General features: G+C 35.2%; 1 protein-coding gene across 1 annotated transcript in view; it reads left to right on the top strand.

Moving 5' to 3' along the window:
• The window catches only part of SLC30A7 (solute carrier family 30 member 7), a 68,525-nt gene that overhangs the window by 29,513 nt on the left and 17,729 nt on the right, over positions 1-21,283 (top strand). The window contains exon 8 of the mRNA XM_006197370.3: positions 1,463-1,598. Within this exon, the coding sequence (XP_006197432.1) occupies positions 1,463-1,598 (136 nt within the window). The remainder of the gene's footprint in view (positions 1-1,462; positions 1,599-21,283) is intronic.

Below are 21,283 nucleotides of genomic sequence, written 5' to 3'. Positions count from 1 at the left end.
CTCTGCACCTTCCACTTATTTTGCTGTGAACCTAAAACTGCTCTCAAAAGTAAAGTCCATTATATTCTTAAAAATGTAATACAAAATGAGATCTGTCTCATATCCAGAGGCATCAAATGATGACACCTAAACAGGAGCCTATATATTATATAAAATGATATATTACAAAATTTTACAAGCCAGAGAAAATCAGTCTTGTCTGTGAACTTTGGTAGTTTCTTTTGTGGAATGTGAACCGATCTTCGGCCCTGGATTTCCATTTCGACTTCGTTGTCAAAGTTCCCTGAGTCCCAGCTCCCTGTCGTCCTGCCTTTATTAACTTTTGACTTCAGTCTGACTTCCTCACTAGCTGGTGTTCCACTCTCTCCTTCACTTACTTTCTCCCCTATTTCTTGATACAGCTCTTGCTTTTTACTTTTTCACTGTGAGTATGTTCCTGCACACCGAGGAGCTTATTTCAGGGGGCTTAAGTGTGTCTTCTAGTCACTAGTTTTCCATTTGTGAAATATGTGGAATGGTTTTAGGACAGCATTTGCTGAAATAGCTTGTAATCATACGTATGTAATGCATCTACATTCAGTGCTGTGAATGCAGCCTTGATGATAGGAATTTTTTTTTTAGTTCTGGAAATCATCACAGGTTGAAGGATGGGAGGTTAGATTTACCTTCCTGGTTATCTTTTATACGAGCTATTGTGAAAATTAGTTTGTTTTTTCTGAGTGTCCATCAATCCATGGTGGCTGAAGAGCCCGATAGATAGCTGAAAGATCAGGTAAGTTCCTGGGACTAGGTTCTTGGGCAGTTAGAAAGAACTTCAGTGTCCTACCATTTCAATATTTAATTATCAAAGGCTAAAAATATATTTACATCTACTTTAAAATATTCCCATTTCTATTTTCTTTTATATCAGGTTAGAGTTTAGCATGTAACTATAGGTAACAATCCCTTTAGGATAATCAAGTTTATCGGGATTAGTAGAGTTGAGGTCCATAGGAAATTCTAGTCTCAAATGGTAGTAATTTCAATTGCCAGCAGAGGGCTCTGTGTGTACATGTTTGTAATTATGAACAATGTTTTCTTGACTGATTCTTTCAGTCTAATGCAGTTTTCTCCTAACAAGTTATTAGCTTTTGGACTCTTAACCAGAGATGAATGCACACAAACATTTTTTAAATCAATTTATATCTCTACTTCTTTTATATTATAGCAAATTATTAAGGGTCCTTAAGGGCAAATGTAATTTATGAGTCAAATATTTTAACCCTCGGTATTTTTTAAAAAGAAAAGACTATTTCGATTCCCAAAGCTACTTTTACTTCTTTACTAAACAGTGAATCTGCATTCTGATTTTCAAATTGGTATTTAGTTTTGTATATATAAAATCAAGAATATAGTTTTAAGTAATATTTGCATTTTCAGTTGATCAGAAAATGTTTTGATTTTCCTTATGCTTTATTTCTAGGTGTATTTTTACACATTCTGGCGGATACACTGGGGAGTATCGGTGTCATTGCCTCTGCCATCATGATGCAGAATTTCGGTCTGATGATAGCAGATCCTATCTGTTCAATCCTGATAGCCATGCTCATAGTTGTAAGGTAAGTGCTGGTGTTTTCCTCTCAAGGATTAAACCGAGAGGTGATAAATATGCTACTTAAATTACAGATCTAAACTATTATTATGGTGGAGGTTTTTTTTTTTTTTTTTTGGTCTTTAACAGATTTTTGCATAGACTTATTTCTTTTCATCTTCCTATTTTTCCCTGTGTTTTACCTAAGTTTTGATATTTCTTTTAGATATTTAGTAATCTTTTTTTGGTCTGTAAATCAAATCAGTAGCAATTTTCTCAAATCCAACACTGTATCTGTAGAGTAGAACACTAGAAATATAAAATGTATTAATGTTAGAATGTTATCCCTTTGACACCTGTATTTTTACAGTGTGAAATGTAAAAGAATGTTAAAGTCTCTTCTAGAACTATTTTTAATTTATAAAGTCACATTATCATTGCCGAAGTCTTGTAACAATGCTTACCGAAGTATATTTACTTCTGTTTCCCTATCTAAATTATAAATTCTTGAGGAAGGATCTTAGCTCTTTGGCTCTCAATCATCTATCATAGTACCAGTGTGTATGTAAAAGTGTGCAAGTGGGTGTATATAAATTCTTAATAAATATTTTCTGAACTAGTGTATAGTTATTATCTCTTAAATTTATGTCAGTTTATTATTATTTAAATTTTTATCAAAATAATGAACAATATGCACCTTTATTTCACAATCTAGAACTATTTATATAGATATATCTTGATTGGACTGATTTTGTTAAGTTATCCATATGATTTTACTGTTAGTAAAGCTATCTTTGTAATGATAATAAAGACCTCCTAGAGGGCAGACTGATTTTTATAGCTTGTGGTTGAATAGAATAGACTTGATAAATTGCAATGAAATTATAATCTTATAAATTAGTCATAAATGTAGATTTTAAAGTTTTTTGCTAAAAAATAGGATAGACATTTTAAACATGCAGATTATTTAAAATTTTTCTTTATTTGTACTAGGAAGCAACTCTGCTATGTAAAAGTCTTTTCTAAAGCTTGGGATGTCTTGTCTTCATCTCTGGAAGTCTTACTATACTTTCTTGAAAGTTCAGCTTAGATATCACATATTCTATGAAACTTAACTCCTGATAGACTTGGTAACTTACATCTGTACCTCCTTATTTGCATGTTTAGTATTCATTTTCTTTTGTGTCATAATTCTTGGCTGCTTCTGGTACTTCTTAGAGTAGGATCTTAATTTTTTTTAACATTTTGTATTGATTTATAATCATTTTACAGTGTTGTGTCAAATTCCAGTGTGGATCTTAATCTTTAATTTTCTTTGCCTCCATTGTTACTGCCCTAATTCTCCTCTCATTTGCTGCTTAGAAGAGTTGGCCTTTCTGTCTCCCTCTAAAATTTTCCACACTGTGGCCAAAGTGATCTTTCTTTAATAAAGATGAAGGTGCCTGGAAAAGTTATCTTGCTTTAAGTCCTTCCATGGCTTTCTTACCCTCAGGATAAAGTCTGAACTCCCTAGCAGGGCTTCATGTTGGTACCCATGTACTTCTTCAGTCTTTCTCTCTCCCCGTCTCAATTTACATTCTGCTCTCCAGCCGCAGCAAATAACTTTCAGTTCCCTGAAAACATGTTATGAGCTCTCTGGATTCTGGACTTCGCTAATGTTTCCTCCATCCAGAATAAAATACTCGTTCACTGAGTGTCTCCCCCCCCACTTCACCCCCGCAAGTGCATGGATCATAACTGCTCATCCTTAAGATCAGATTTCAGCTTAAATGGCACCTCCTCGAGGAAGCATTTCCTGCTTCTCCCCCTCTCAGGCTGTGTTAAGTATACCTATAGAACCATCTGCTGTTCCTCCTATGATGTTTACATACTGTATTGCAGTAGTATTTCTCGTTGTCTCCCTTAAGCTCCACGAGGGCAAACTTTTTTCATTATTGTAAAGTCAGCACCTACCTCTGCCAGGCAAAAAGTTGTACAGTTTGGATTTGAATCAAAATAAATTTGTGTTTTTTCAGCTTCAGAGAATTCCTTTCTCTAATCCCAAGTAGGGAGTTCTTAATTTAGTTCTAGTCTCATTCAGTTGTTTCACAGATATGAAGAAATAAATACACACACACACACACACACACACGCACAGAATGAAAGACCTTTTTTTTTTTACTGAAATATAACATACTAAAAAAATTACACAAATCATTTTCCATGAATTTTTTTTATTGAAGTATAGTTGATTTACAGTGTTGTGTTCTGGTGCACAGCATAGTGGTTCAGTCATACATATATGTTCTTCTTCATTATGGGTTATTACAAGGTACTGAGTATAGTTAGTTCCCTGTGCTACACAGTGGGACCTTGTTTATTTGTTCTGTATGTAGTAGTTTATATCTGCTAATCCCAATCAATGAACATTTATTAAGTAGACCTTCTTACCGGGGTGGTGAAAGGAGAAGATACTCACGGTTTTGATCTTGCATTAGAGAGAGAGAGAGAACAAACAAATTCATCAATAAACCACTCAGATATCAAGCAGTTAACTGTGCAGAGAGTAAGATAGGGTGATAGTGACTGAGGTGCCACTTTAGATTGAGTGATAAGGGAAGACTTCCGAAGAGGAAGGATGTAAATTGAGGTCAGAATGTCACAAGAGCATTCTAGTCTAAGGAGCAGCTAGTATAAAAACCCTGGAGTGAAAGCATTGGCACTAAAGGGAGGTTCCCCAAATGGCAGAAGTCTAGGGGGTGAGAGACTGCTTAGAAATAGAGTTGGAGAGACAGGCCGGAGGAAATTAGCCAGGGTTACGAGTCATATTTTATTTCAAGCAGAGCAGGAAACTCTAGGAGAGTGACATTATTTGATTTGTACTGTTACAAATAATTTTGGCTGCTGTGACGGTAATAGATTATAAGGGGGCAGGAGGGCACACCGGCAGACCAGCTAGGAAGGTGTTGTAGTGGACCACATAAGAGGCCGTGGTGGCTTGGTACAAGGTACCAGTAATCTAGGCGGTGGGGAGACAGGGGTCAAGTTAGAAAATGCTTTGGACCTAGAGCCAATGAGATTTGCTCATAGATATAAATGTTTAGGTGAAGCGTTGACTAAAAGAGGGGAAGTAAGGATCATTCCTAGAGTTTTTACTTGAGCAACTGAGTGAATGAAGTTGCCACTACTGAAGGACAGAGTTCTGAGGGCGAGTAATGTCTGTTCACTTGTTTCGAAGGGCATTGCTGATCAGAAGTTCCGCTTGGTTGTCACTAGGTTTGAGATCTCTCATTAGACAGTCGTGTGGAGATCTCCAGTAGGAGGCGCTGGTACAGATACAGAATTCTTGGGAGCACTCAGCTAAGCAGAAAAGATTGGAAGTAGTCCACATGTAGGTTTAAAGTCACAGAGTAGCCCTTACCTGCATGAATGCCGCAATTCCTAACCCTTCCATTTTCCTGGAAAACAACTCTGTTTTCTACTGAACCCAATTTAGCTTCCGGGTTCCTTTCAATACAGTGTTTCAAGCAGCCACAACCATCAACTACAGTTGGCTTTTAAGATAGAAACGGTCTGAGGACTGAGCCCTGAAGGAGGTGGGGGACAGGAGGCAACTCCAGCAGAGGAGAGTAAATTGGGGTGGCCGGTGAGGCAGGAGGAAAGACATGAGCATGCCTTGTTTTAGGAGCCAAGTAAAGAAAGCATTTCAAACAGGAAGGAATGATCAAGCATATTAAAGGCTTTGGGGCTGATAACTGGTAACTCGGATAAGACACTTAGAAGAGTGATGAGAACGAAAGCCTGATGAGAGTCGCTTCAAGAGAAGACGGGAGGGGGAGAAATGGAGGTAACTAGTCAACTCCTTTTCAAGGCCTTTGCTGTGAGGGGAGCAGTGTGACTGTGGCAACGCGGAGGGCTCCCTTTGAGGTTTGTGGTCACGAATTTAAAGTGAAAACAACCAGCACGGCTGTATGTTTTTTCTAGTCTTGTTCGGCTGCTTGATAAAAGGTATGGAGTAGGCAGAGAGTTGCCTGTTTAAACGGTTTGGGGTTCTGTCGGGTGAGTGCTAACAGAGTGAGAAAGGAGCAAGGCAGGGATTACAGTCGTGGGAAATTAAGGTTTAAAGGCAATAACAGAGTCTGAAGAAGAAAAGGAAAGTGATAGGCTAGTGGATTGCAGTTCTGGGAGAAGTGCTGGGGTGGAGGGATTGAGGGAAGAAATCCAGAAGTAGGTGAGATACTTGAGACTGAGATCCTAAGATCTAAGGCTTGATCATAGGGGTGGACGCAGGAAAGCATCATCATATAGAGGCGTCAGATGGATGGTCCACGTGGATGTTTAAACTAAGAGTAATGAAAAAGCTGGAAGTGGGAAGAGAATAAGCCTGTTGCTAAACTCTTCAGTGACTGCGGAGGAGCTATCAAGAATTGTATCACTAGTAATTAGGCTGGGCAGAGGGTGGAATAATGGGGTGGCATGGCCTTAAAGGAGCTGTTTGAGGGAAGGTAGGAGGAACAACAGTACTGAGAAGCAAGGAGCGCATTTCCCTCACCACCAGCCCCAGTGGTACAGGGGGTGTGAGCAGGGAAACAGTACCCTTAACTGGGCTGTTCGGAAAAGTGTCCTCAGACGACAGCCAATTTTCAGGTAGAGCATGAACATGCTATGGCTATTCAGGGGAGAGGCTGAAGATTTAATGAAAATAGCATATTTAAAAGTAGTTTCTTTTTTAATTATGGGAATAATTATGTTGATACAGAAACTTGGTAAAATATAAAAAAGGATAAGGAAGAAAAAAATTATCCATAGTTCCACCAGCCAAGGGAACCATGTCAATATTCTTAAGGATTTGACGTTTTTCTTTTATGCTGAGCCTCTGTTTATCTGTATTATGTATACAAAACTAATTTCTAAGTAGGAAAAAAAGTTTTTAGCTTTTTCTGATAGTAAATACGGTATCAGATAGGAAACTTGGGAAATGATGAAAAGTATAAAGAAATCAAAAAAGATCGGTGAGGATCACAACAGCCAGAGGTCACATTACCACTTTCACAGTATTTCTTTACAGTCATTTTTAGGCCTTTTTTCTCCCCATTATTGAGTTTCTACTACATGCGATGATTATTAAGCTTGGTCAGTTGTAGAGCATTCAGAAGTTCTAGCTGAGAGATAATAGAACAGTTACTGTTTTAAGTTAATAATTTTGGGGATGATTTATTAGATAGCATGGTCTTAATGCAAGAAACAGGGCAACAGGTAAGAATGAGTCATTATTATAAAGAGTCCATATCTAAAGTATATATTTCTCTTTACATGTATCATGAGGAAAACATACATATATATATATATAAAATCTCCCTGAATGTTAAGTGGATGTCTCTGGGTGATGTAATTTTTACATTAGGCTTCTTTCCTAAATTCTGTAAGGTAAATCAGCAATTCTGATTTTGCCTTAAAAAAAGCGTATTATATACATTTTATTTATATATATATATAATATTTTTTTAATGGAGGGCAATTAAAAAAAAACAAGGGCACTCTAAAGTACCAAATAAAGACATTCGAGTTCAGTCTGTTTTTTTTGTTAAGAAAGCAAACTCAATTTACTTAAGTATTCACGTGATAATGAAATATTTGCAGAGAGATTAACTTTGAGATGTTTTTCAAACTGATTAAGAGTTTGCCTAATTAGCCAAAGCTGATTTTAGGAGATCAGTGAAAACTTTTAAGGACTCAACAAACTGGAGTATAGAGAAGTAATTTTCCTTACCGTTAATTTTTATATATATTTGCATTTCACTAAAAGCAAGAGAAATGATGGCGCTCTTTACATATTCTCTAGATCTAAATGTGCCTCAATTGAGAACATACCGTGGAAATAGATGTCTATCCTTTCTAGGCTGCCCAATGTTGCATTATCACTTTCAAGTTAATGATTTCCTAGAAAAAGACATTTTGTCTCCCATGATTTTCTAACATAAGCAAAGGTGATATAAACTTGTGGGTGAAACTGAATTATACTGAGATGAATTTTGTTTCCCAATGAAAAGCAGGAGATTGAGTTTATTAGTGAGAGTGTAATTTTTTTATTATCTGAAAATACAGGGGATTTCAGTGTGATTTTGCTTCCTTTTCCCCACTTGTAAGCTGAATCACAGTGGAAAGTGGATTCATAACTTAGAGTACAGAAATCTGAACCATTGGTTATAGCTTTGAATTGCACTGAGCTTTAAAAGTGACGCCATTTACATAGCTCTGTTGCTTGATTTTTGATTCACTTAAATCAAAGGGGTGCCTGTGCATGATGGGAAAAAATACATAAACAGGATGTAGAAATGTTTTGTTACTGGTGTGATATTTCTGAAGCCTTGCTGGAGGTTTTGTTTTTTTTTTTTTTTCTCTTTTCTTTAATCCGTTTACTACAGCTCACAAGTTACCATCCTGTGGCACTTTGTACCTTTCACTGTAATCATTTGTAAACACAAAGAAAAACTTTTTTTTTTAAATTGTCTTTTCATTAGGGGCAAAAGTTTTTCAAATAATATATTTATTTCTTATCATAATAAAGGAAAAATAGGTCAACCTTTAGGAGCAAACTAATTAACAGGCTTTAGAAATGACAGGTAATGGTCATAAATTGAGGTGTGAAATGGAAAGAATATGCAGTAATGAAACAAATTATAAACTTGAAATTCTAAACCATAGGTGATAATCATTGTTCATGAATACAGGATTTGGATTAAATACTGATTTTGATAAATCTTGTTGATTTTGTCATTAAATAGATAATTATTTATAGCTTCTATTAAGTCAAAAAGGCATTTTTTAAACAAAATACTACCATATGTCCAAATAGTTATATATATGAGAAATTATGGATTTTTTTTCAAAAATGTTTTTGGGTGTTGCCTAACAATTTCCTTTGTGGTTTGTCTTTCGAGTGGTTGTAATTTATGAACTATACTTTTGGTGACTAAGATAAAGGTAAACAGTTTGTCAAGATTTTAAGTTGGTGTTTGTATCCATATTTGTCAAATTGAACATATGGGAACATTATTGGATAGTAATTGTATTTTTAATTCATATGTAAAACCATCATAGTTAGTAAGAGCATATATAAATACTGATTAGTCTAACAGCCTTTCTCAGCCAGCATTCTGAGAGAGAATACCCTAATGCCCTAATGCATCCATTTGTATGTAATTATTAACTCCACCTATGCATCTGGGAAAGTAATGGCTATGTACTATCCTTGGGGGAATTGAGAAATAGTCATTCAAATCACTTTGTATATTCAGTGGTTCAGAAGAAGAACCACAGTTAAGAAAGGTGAGCAGACAGTCTTAGAGATATTAGAAGGAACAGAGCAAGTGCAATAATGTATTAGTGATCATAAGCCAATAACATTAGATAAGAGAAGGCATTTGAAGCTTAAAAATTGGAAAGAAGAGATTTTTCTTTTATGTTAAATATATGATTTTATTTCTTCAAACCCCCTAAGAATCAATGGAAAAAGTATGACAGATAATTTAGTAAAGTTACAGATACAAAATTGATGTCCAGAATTAGTCCTCCTTATATAAATGCAAAATCCAGTTGAATGATACAATTAAACAGAAGACACTTTTTCAGTAGCAATAATAGACAATCTAGAGATAAAATATGTAACACTTACAATAGGAGGAAAAATTTAAATACTTCTAAGAAATCCCAAAGTAGACTCAAACAGCCTTTTTGTCAATTAATGATGTTTTTTGAAGAATCAACATCATATCGTAGGGGAGGATATAGCTCAGTGATAAGAGTATGTGCTTAGCATGCATGAGGTCCTGGGTTCAATTCCCAGTAATAAAAATTACTAATATAATAATAATAATAATAATAATAATAATAATAATAATAATAATAAAATTTAATAGACAAAATTTAAAAATAAAAGTGGTAGGTTAAAAAAAGAATCAACATCATAAACATGTTAACCCTTATGTTTATTTATAAATTTAAACTATTATAATAAAAATACCAACAGTTTATTTTTTCTAGAGACAGGGTAGTAAAAATTGATTTTAAAGTTTTTAAGGAAAAACAAGCAGGAAGGGTAGCCAAGAAAATATTGGAAAAGAAGATATAAAGTGTAAAACCTTTATAATCAAAATAGTGAGATGCCTGAAAAAGCAGACAGCCTAATGGAGCAGATTAGAAATTCCAGAAATAGATTTATATGCAAATAGAAATACTGTAGGGATAAAGGTGGCATTCTGAATCAGTGGAGAAAAGATGGGCTTTCTAATAACTGGATAACCATGTGGAGAAAGATAAATTTGGAACTGTAATTCATACTGTGTACCTGGATAAACTCCAAATTGGAGCTCTAAAAGTAAAGCATCAACCCATGCTAATACTAGGAGAAAGCATGCCTGAATTATTCTACAACAGGAGAACATTAGAGGAACAGCTATGGCTCAAAACCTAGAATCAGTAATGAGAGAAAAGATTGATGAATTAAGTTACATTAAAAGAAAAAAAGTTACAAAAAAGGAAAAAAAGCACCGTAAGGGAAGTCAAAAAGCATAATAAAATGGGATAAGTGTTTGCCACTTAGGCCATGAAGGGCTAACTTTCCTAATATAGGAAAATAAAAGTTAAATTTAAAAACTGAAAGCCTGATAGAAGAATAGGTAACAGTGTAAGCTCATTTAATTCAGAGGAAAATAAATACAGATGACTTTTAAACTTGTAAAAGTAGTTAAGCCTCATTCATTAAAAAAAAAAAAAGAAATACAAATTAAAACTACATTGTAACACCTTACTTCTCACCAGTTAAGTGGATAAATATCCAAAAATTTGCATAATGTTTTGGCCAGGCTATAAGTAAAATAAATACTCTCTTATATTACTAATAAAAGTGAGAATGGTTCTGTCTCTGGAGAGGACTTTGACATCTAGCATAATTAAATGTGTATTTACCTTTGATTAAGCAATCCCACTTCTAGGAGCATATCCTAAAGATAAATTGGAAAAAATATGGAAAGATATATTTTAAAGCCATTGGTTGTGGCTTATTTGTTTGGGCCAAAGATTGGAACACAAATGTACATCAGTAAGGGAATTCAATGCAGCCCTAAATAAAATGAATAAAGGGGGACGAGGAAGTGACATCAGCAAGATGGCAGAATAGGAAGCTCTAAACGCTCTTTCCTCCACAGAGACAGAGACTGACAGAATACTTCTGTGAGAAATCCAGAAACTAATTAAAAGGTTCCTGCACACCATCCACATGGAAGCTTGACTGGAAATTAATGACACTCCCTATTTAAATTGTAGACGCTCCTACCCGCCATACCTGAACGTGCTGGGCTGTATAGGAGGAAACCCCCAACTCCCACCTTATTCCCTGGGGAGGGAAAGGAGTTTAACATACTTCCAACTGACTTTTAGTGTGGGGGCTGCTTGAGAGATTTGTCTTGCTTGTGTTCAAATATTGACAAAAACAGGTGCCGTGTTGGGTATCCCTGAGAACAGACATCAGTTCTGCATTACGGTCTGCAGTACCACAGACAGACACTAGGTGGAACCCTAAGGCTGGTTTACTACAGTTCCAGAAAGCAGCAATATTGCGGTTAGACACCAGGGGGAGCTCCTGAGTAGAAGCGAGCAAACGTTTTCAAACTGATTGTATGCAAAGCTGAGGACACATACCAAGAAAAGGGTTGAGAATCTCCTGAATCTCCACCCAGACTCTGTAGAGAAAGTCCTGCCTGCATGAAGCCAGACCACGAAGTCTGGAGAGTTTGCTGATTCTTCAGATGCTGAAATCTCAACAGCAACAAATAAGACATACAAAGAAAGAGCCAACCGTGGAAACACTTAGATATCCAGAAACAAAACTTTTTAAAAAGGAGACATATGAATTGACAGATAAAGAATTAAAAATTGCCATCATAAGGATGCCCAACTAATTAAAAGAAAGCATAGGTAGATACTAAACAAAACCAGGAAAATGTTACATGAACAAAGCGGGAATATCATCAAAGAGAGAGAAACTACGGAAGAGCCAAACAGAAGAACAAGAACTGAATTGAAGGTGTTACTGGAGGGGCTCCACAGCAGATGTGACCAGGCAGAAGAAAGAATCAGTGAACTATGAAGGCAGGACTTAAAAAAATTATTGAGGCAGGGGAGCAAAAGAGAAAAAAGAAGAAAAATGAGAAAAATGAGCAGAATCTGAGGGATTTATGGACAAGCCAAACAACATATGCAGTCCCAGAAGGTAAAGTAATAGAGAAAGAGGCAGAATGCCTATTTAAAGAAACAATGGCTCAAACTTCCCAAATCCAAGAAGAAAGATGGATATACAAATTCAAGAAACTTAACACAAAGTGAGAGTCTTGAAAGCAGCAAAAGAAAAGCAACTTGTCACATGCAGTGATAACCACAGAGAAGCTTTCTATAGCATATACACAAAGGGAAATGGAAAGGAAATCAAAACATGTCACTACAAAAAAAAAATCAATGAAACATGAAGGAAGACAGCAAGAGAGGAACAAAGGGAAAAGAAAGACGAAAAAGCTGCAAGACAGAAAACTGAACAAAATGGCAATAGTAAGTCCTTCCATGCCAGTAATTACTTTATATGTAAAGGTTTTAAACATACCAATTGAAAGACAGACTAGCTGAATGGATTTAAAAAAAATTCATCTTCATTCTGCCTACAAGAAATTCACTTTAGATATTAGGACTCACATAGACTAAAAGAGAAAGGGCAAAAAAGATACTTCATACAACAGAAACGTGGGAGAGCAGTGGTGGCCATACTTATATCAGCAAAATAGACTTTAAGATAAAAACTGTCATAGGAGACAAAAAAGAACATTATATAAGGATAAAAGGGCCAATTCACTGGGTAGATATAACACATTTTAAATATATATGCTGCTAACATGAGAGCACTCAAATATGTGAAGCAAACCTTGATGAAAGGAAAGGGAGAAACAGCAACACAGTAATAGGAGATTTCAATACCCTACCTTACAGCAACCGTCAGTCGTTAGAGGCTCAGTAAGGAAAGAGAAGACTTGAACACTATAGATCCTCTATGCCTAACCCAACAATACACATGGAACATTCTCTCAGAAAGATGATGTGTTATATTACAAAAGAGGTTCTAACAAAGTTTAGAATGTTGAAATTATACTAAATATTTTCTCTGACCATGATGGGCTGAAACTGGAATTCAGTGGCAAAAGGAAAACATGAAAATCCAAAACTATGTGAAAATTAAACAACATACTCTTTAATAGCCAATGAGTCAAAGAAGAAATCACCAGAGAATTTAGAAAATATCTGGAAACAAGTGAAAACAAAAACACAACATACGAAAACGTATGGAATTCACCCTAACAGTTCTAAGAGGAAAGTTCATAGCAATAAATTTGTATGTTAAAAAAAAAAAAGATCTCAAGTCAACAACCTAACCTTAAAACTCAAGGAACTAGAAAAAGAAGAACAAACAAAACTCAAAGTCAGCAGAAAGAAGGAAATAATAAAGGTTGGAGCAGAGATAAATGAAATAGAGACTAGAAAAACAATAGGAAAAAAATCAAGAAAACCTAGAACTGGTTTTTTGAAAAGGTCAACAAAATTGACAAAACTTTCCTAGACCAACTGAGGAAAAAAAAGAGAAGAAATGAAAGAGAAGATGTTAAAACTGGTATCACAGAAATAAAAAATTTTAGGAGACTACTATGAACAATTATATGCCAACAAATTGGAAAAGCTAGAAGAAATTGATAAATTTTAGAAACCTACAGCCTACGGAGGTTAAATCATGAAGAAAATTTTAAAAGTCTGAACAAATCTATAACTAGCGAGGAGACTGAAGCAGTAATCAAAAACTTCTCAACAAAGAAAAGCCCAGGATCAGATGGTTTCACTGGTGAATTCTACCAAATATTTAAAGAAGAATTAGCACTAGTCCTTTTCAAACTCTTCCAAAGAATTGAAGAGGAGAGGAGACTCCCAAACTCATGAGGCCAGCATTACCCTGATACCAAAACTAGACAAGGACACAACAGGAGAAGAAAACTGTAGACCAATATCCCTGATGAATATTGATTTAAAAATCCCAAGCAAAACATTAGGCAAACCAAATTCAGCAGCACATTAAAAACATCATACATCATGTCCAGGGGAGACATACTTGGAATGTAAGGATGGCTCAACATACGCAAATCACTCAGTATTATACACTACATGAAGAAAAGACTGTCATCTCAATCAGTGCAGAAAAGTGACAAAATTCAACACTCTTTCATGATAAAAGCGCTCAACAAACCAAGAATAGAAGGAAACTACCTCAGTGTGATAAATGCCGTATATGAAAAACCCACACCTGGGGGAAGACTGAAAGCTTCTCCTCTAAGATTGAGAACAAGGCAAGGATGCCCAATTTTACCACTACTGTTTGCCATATACTGAAGTTCTAGCCAGAGCAGACAAGGAAAAGAAATAAAAGACATGCTAATTGGCAAAGAAGTACAGTATCTCTGCTCACACAAGACATGATCTCATATGTAGAAGACCCTGAAGATTACACACACACACAAACTGTTGGAACTAATAAAATAATTCAGCTAAGTTGCAGAACACAAAATCAACACTCAAAAACTTGGTTGCATTCCTATACACTAACAATAACCAATCAGAAAAGGAAATTTTAAAACAATCCCATTTAGCATAGCATCAAGAAACTTAAAATACTTAAGAATAAACTCCACCAAGGAGGTGAAACACATGTACACTGAAAACTAAAAAACATAGCTAAAAAAAAAAAATCAAAGAAAATAAATAAATGGAAAGACAGCTCATGCTCATGGATCAGAAGGCTTAAATATTGTTAAAATGTGTAAGCTGCCTGAAGTGATCTATAGATTCAATGCAATCCCTACCAAAATCCCAATGGCAATTTTTTTTCAGAAATAGAAAAAAAAATCCTAAAACATATATGGAATATGAGAGACCATGAATAGCCAAAACAATCTTAAAAAGAAGAGCAAAGTTGGAGGCCTCACACTCCCTGACTTCAAAGCATACTACAAAGCACCAGTAGTTAGGATGGTGTGGTCCTGACACAGTCACAGATACATAGGACAGTGGAACCGAATAGAGAGCCCAGAAATAAACCTTCGCATAGATGTAGCCAAATGATTGTTGACAATGGTGCCTAGACTACACAGTGAGGCAAAAGCAAATGGTTTGGGGAAAACTGGATATCCACATGCAAAAGAAGAAAAGAATAACTGAAATTGGTTGCTTACCTTTCACCACGTACAAAAATTAACTCAGAATGGACTAAAGACACTAAATGTATGATCAAAAACTATTAAACTCCTAGACAAAAGCATAGGAGAAAGTTTCAGGATGTTGGTTTTGGGAATGATTTCTTGGATATAAACCAAAAAAAGACAGGCAACAAAATAAAAAATAAACAAATTGAACTTTACCAAATTTAAGAACTTCTGCTCATCAGAAGACATAATCAGCAGAGTGCAAGGTAATCTATGGAACTGGAGCGAATAATTGCAAATCATACATCTTGTAGGAGATTAACATTCAGAATATATAAGGAAGATTTACAACTCAAGAACAGCAGTAACAACAATAACAAAAAACCAAATAACCAAATTTAAAAATAGGCAACAGACTTTAATAGACATTTCTCCAAAAAAAAAATATATATATATATATGTAAGTATGTATATATACAACTGGCCATTAGCACATGAAAAGATGTTCAACATTAATCACTAAGGAAATGGAAATCAAAATGACAAGACATCACCTCACACCCGTCAGAATGTCCACTATCAAAAGAATAAGATAATAAGTGTTGGCAAGGATGTAAGGATGTGGAGAATCTGGAACCTTTGTGCACTGTTAGTGGTAATGTAAAATGGTTCAGCCATTATGAAAAATAGTATTGGTGTTTCTCAAAAAGAGGGAAATAGAGTTACCATGTATGATCTAGCAATTCCACTTCTGGATACATACCCAAAAGAACTCAGAGCCATGTTCCGAAGAGATATTCATGTACACATGTTCATTGCAGCATTATTCACAATAGCCAAAAGGTGGGAATAACCCAGGTGTCCACTGACAGATGGATAAATAAAGGAGCTGTGGTGTCTACATCCAATGCAATGTTATGCACCCTTTAAAAAGAAGGAAATTCTGTCGCATACTACAATATTGATAAACCTTGGGGACATTATGCTAAGCTAAATAAGCCAATCCCAAAGAGCAAATATTGTATGAGTCCACTCTTATGACATATATAAAGTAGTCAAAATTATAGAAACAGAAAGTAGAAAGTAGTTGCCAAGTGGTTGCTGGGGGAGGCAGTTCGTGTTTAATGGCTATAGTGTTTCAGTGTTGCAACATGGAAAAGTCCTAGAGACTTTTGCACAACAGTGTTACTTAACACTACTGAAATAAACATTTTAAAATGGTTAGGATGATAAATTTAGAGTTACATGTTTTTTACTGTAACAATTTTTTTAAAAAATAAGGAAGATCTCTATATGGTAATGTGCATTATTTTCAAGATACATTGTTAAGGAAACAAAATGGCACCTGGAATGCAGCACATGATACAGAGGAGTGTAGCACACGAGGGGGAAAAGGAAGTGCTGTTACCTGTTCTGTTAGGAGAAGAGATACACACATAATCTGCGTGTTTTCTGGTAATTTCAAAAAGAAACATAAAGAATAAACAAAAACAAATACAATAAATGACCTCTAGACAGAGTAGAGGGAAGGGATTAGAAGTGAGACTTTGAATATGTATATAGTATTTTTACGTATATAAAATACATATATTAATATTCTTTTGACTTTAGAATCATCGATATTTTTAGACTTAAAAAAATAAAAGTGTATTTTTAAATTTTTTAAATTTTTAGTGTGGGTAGCAGATTGAGTTTTTTCAACGCTTAATTTACTTCCTGCCAAAATAATATATATTATTCCCTTTAGGTTATTTATTTGTAATGTTCGTTGTTGATTTGTGTGTAATTAATGTGAAATTCTCCACCACTAGGTATAACCTGCATTTAAATTACTGTGTATTCTTGCTTAATTAATCCTTTGAAAACACGACTTCTACTCCTACCTCAGCAACTGAACATTTTAATCTAGTCAGCATTAATGTAGCAATTAGAAACCTACTTTGAGATGTTCACTAAAAATGTACTATCACAGTGATATTTTAAGTTTAATTTGGGTAAACAATTAAATAAGGGTACTTTTTCTCTTTGCTTTTCATTTTCTATGTTAGGTTTGCTTCTCACAAACTTGTGTCTTTGGAAGTTATCATTAAGGATGTGCGTCAGGGGTTTGCTTTTGTTCAACTTTTGACTATACCAGTCAGCTCTCAGATGACAGAAAACCTTCATACTGTTATTGCTGTTCATCTTTTCCTGAGCTTTTAAATTTCTTTTTGTGGTCCATGCCTCCTATACACTTTGAAGACCAGCTTCTCCTAAAGCCAGAATTCCCCTTTAGGCAAAGGTGCTTTGGGAGCACTAGCAGAGCCACCTTTGTGTTGACTTCATTGGACGAAGTTTGCAGAGCAGTTAAGAGCATTTACTATGGTGCAGAATTACCTGGGTTTGAATCTGGTTTTTTTTCCATTTAGCTGTGTGCCCTGGGCAAGTCACTTAGTCCCGGTTTTTCATCTTTAAAGTGAGAATGATAGCAATACCCACCTCATAATTTGCTACATGTAGATTAGATGGGTTAAGATGTATCAAGTCTAGAAAAGACCTGCCACTTGGCAAGTATTGTGTAAGTGTTAATCACTTGAATTAAAACTTGATAGACACAGTTTAGCTCAGATTCCTAACGGTCTTGTTGACCCTAGATATTGATCAGCACTTTAGTCCCATTCCTCTTGGATTTTTCTTGCTAACCTGTAAGTTTTTTTGTTCTGAGCTGAAATTTGTGATCACTGAAGCCACCAAGTGATAATTAATTTGATTTTGAAAGTATTAACAAATATATCTTGCCACTTCATCTGGTTTTTCTAAATAAACTTTTCTTTGTTGTCTTGTTTCTTCACTTCTATGCTTTTTTAAAATGCAGGTATCTTTCAAGAGCTTCATCTGTCTTTGTCCATCTTAGCCTCGCCACTGCTTCCAGCTGCTTCCAGAGGTAGTGGGGAGGTTCCTCCAAGTCTCGTCATCTTTTCAACACAAATGTTACCATATTTAATGAGAATGATAAAAAGATCTATTCCGATCTTGTATATCTTGTGGAGCTCTTTGCCCTCTGACTTATTTGATTCCACTGTCTCTTCCCATTTCCCTCCCTCTTGACTGGATATTATCATGAATTCTCATTCACTTTTCTTATTTATTTGCACCTTTGTTCCTCATGGATACATAATAGATAACTTAGTAATTTTTTTTACTTATATTGTTGGTATGATTTTAGTTTCTTATTCATGAGAATATTCTTATTCATAGACATGAAGAGCCTTTGTTAAGATGATAAATTACACATGAAAAACTGGGAACGCTGATTGCTCCTGCCTAAGTCTATTTCTTTCTCACCTGTACTTGAATAGAAGATGAGATACTTTTGCTTCTATTTATTAGAGAATCTTTTTGGGAAATGACTAAATTGGGGGCTCTTTACTGTTTTGTTATTTGACTATTATTGTGAAGGATTGAAAGTCGTGTCAAACAAGGGCCGTTCTACATTTTAATAATCTTCCACTGGTGTTGGAAATTTTAAACTAGATTATACATTCAGCGGAGATGTGCTAAGTATTTATTATATTCCTTGGACTGTGCTGAGCACTGGGAATAAAAAGAATTTAACATGGTCTCTGACTCCAGAGGACCGGATCCTGACGAGACGCTGCAGTGTAGGGCAGAGAGCTTCAGCCTCGGAGTTACCACTGCCGGCTCTGCCTCTTACTGGTGTGTTATAAAGAACAGGTCGTCTTAATCTCTAAATGATCTTTATAATCTTGTCTACATCTGCGATTCCAGTATTTTCTTAAAGTTAGTTAAGGTTGTTATAAGGATCCAATTGGAAAAAAAGTTATTAAAGTACTTTTAAAACTATTACGTGTTGTCTACACAAAGATGTTACCAATTATTTACTAATTGGACATTATTGACTCATGCTTTTAGTCCAAAGACCAGATGCCTTAAGTGTTATAACTAGGTTCCAGAAGTTTAAGGAAAAGGGTGACCTTTTCGTAACTGGCTTCAAGTTCTAGGGGTATACTAGGTTATCTGTTATCTCCTTATTGAGTAAAACAGGTTCTCTGTAAATATATATTGATTTAAACCGTAGGCTTCAGAAACTCAGTATAATTATAAAGTAAATCACAGTCCTTGTGCTTTGGGATTATCAGTTCTATATTAGGCTTATGAAATTCTGAGTTAATAGGTAATTGTTCCTTACTATGGAATAATTGTATTTGTGTAAATACGACTGAACATTTACAGCTTGCCATATGACCACCATGTCTAAATGTAGAATACATTACTTTTGGGGGTCAGTTTTCTTTGACTTTGTTGTCCACTAAACATCTTCGAGTATCTGACATACACTAGGCCTGCAGACTTATGGGTTCTTTTAAGAAGTACAGCTGTCGTTGTGTTTGTAGGTTTTTAAAACCACTGCTATTATGCAGGAGGACTTAGTCAATAAGCCAGTTCAAAAGAGTTGAATCAGTAATTGTGTTTTAGTTATTATTAACAGATATTTGTTCTCAGATCAATAATAGTTTCAGATCTCTGAATTTTTTTATTGTTAAGCATTATGATTCTCACTAGTGTGATTGTTCGTCAGAAGTTTTCATAAGGTATGCCCTTTGGTTTGTTTAAAATTATTGCTAAATAGTTTTATTTACTGTTGAAATGGTGAGACTGACTCAAAGCTGCTTTTGAAGTAAGATGTAAATGTGTTTTTATTTACAAAGTTACTGGCAATAAAGAATAATAACTACTCTAGCTTTTTTAGTCTGCAAGCATTTAAGCTTTCACATTAATTTTATGCTTCTGATTATATGATTATAAATTTGATTTACCTTCAGCTTTTGAGGAATGAAACTATTACCATGTTTTACTGGTAAACTCATGTACCTAATAACTCATTCTTTTTATGTATGCCAGGAGAATAGTATTTCATTGTTAAAGCTAGGATTGAGTTAGTCAACCAGAAGTGAACCTCTAATTGTTTCCAAATGCTTACTTTTGGGGTTTGGATGTAGCTCTAAGTATTAGCTCAGTCAGGAATTTGCTAAGTTTGTTTTTTTCCCCATATCCTTTCATTATGGCTAGATAGATCCACACTAAAATCTGTTTTATGATTCCCTAGTATGATAGTTAATCAGAAAAACATGGACACAAAGTCCTGAGCTAAACACAATTTTAAAAAGCAAAAGTATAGTTTCTATAGGTTTCTTTTACATTTTTATAACCTTCAAGGTCATTATAGAAATTGACCTTCATTCTAAACTGCTTATCACATAATATAGAAAGCACCTTTTCCTCCCCACCCCAGTTTCATGAGCTGGTTATGGCTCCTACAGCAGAAATTCTTAACAGCATTTTAAAATTCTTACTGGAGAAAGTTAGTGTGATACTTCCATGTGCTCTGGTGAAATGCTTGCTGCTATTAAATGTAAACATTTATGTACCTAAGCCGGCAACCATTCCACATTGTCTAATGTTATCTAAATCAGTCAAAACCTCAGTCATTTCCTCATATCAGTGATATCTTTAATTTATTTTAAAGTAAGTGCTTGTTTCTAATGTTATTTTTATTAAAACATTTATCTACATTATGGTTCTTGAGTGTTAAAGTGAGTGATCTCTGAGAGTAAGTTGTCAGCATACTAATTAAAAAAAAAATGCACCAAAAGTTCATGGGAAATGAAAATGGATACCTGCTGAGTGTACAGTTGTTTTGAATTCGCATGTGCTTTCTTCCAAATGGTGGGTCCTAAATAAGTTTGTTGCCTGATTTCCATCAACTTCTACAGGCTTTTTCAATGGTTTTGAGTTCCTCTGAAGGGAGGTATTGTGTATTATTTACCCTGTTATTTCTGGGGCCTCGCAGTGCCCGGCTCACGGTCGGTGTACAGTGTGTGCTTGTTGACTTGAACTTTGGCGTCAGAAGACCTGCTCTTACCACCTTGGCTCTCCCGTTCACTAGCTGCGTCCTTAGGCAAGTTACTTCGGTGCAGTGGGCCTCCATTTCCACGACGCTAGAGTAAGGTTCCATCTGGTTCTAGAAAACCTGATGCCAGCCAAGAGTAGTGCTTAATGATTGCTTATCTGTATTGGTTGTGTAACGAAGTTCATTTGCAGGATTCCCCCGTTAGTAATGGGTTAAATTGGTTTGCCAAGCCTGTCTGTTTGGTGATGCTGTTGTGTGTTATTGTTGTTTTAGTATATAAAAGCCCGCTTATATTTTCTTTCATTTCCAAATATATTCTCTCTCTAGTAGTATTCCTTGTGGCTTGACCAATTTTTCCTTATTGAATGATAATAAATTAAAGAAATTGCTTAGATATTTCATCCATTCCCTCATTTTATAGATGAAAAAACTGATGCTCTGGAAAGTTGTACTATTCATCTGAAGCTACTTAATGGCATAATTAGAACCCAAGTCTCATGATTTCCATTTGAATGATTTTCCACCTCACTTATCTCC

This window comes from Vicugna pacos, chromosome 9 (genome assembly GCF_048564905.1).
Source record: "Vicugna pacos chromosome 9, VicPac4, whole genome shotgun sequence".
Lineage (NCBI taxonomy): Eukaryota > Metazoa > Chordata > Mammalia > Artiodactyla > Camelidae > Vicugna > Vicugna pacos.
The sequence above is the reverse complement of the archived record's forward strand: the minus strand, read 5'-3'. Positions and strand labels throughout refer to the sequence as shown.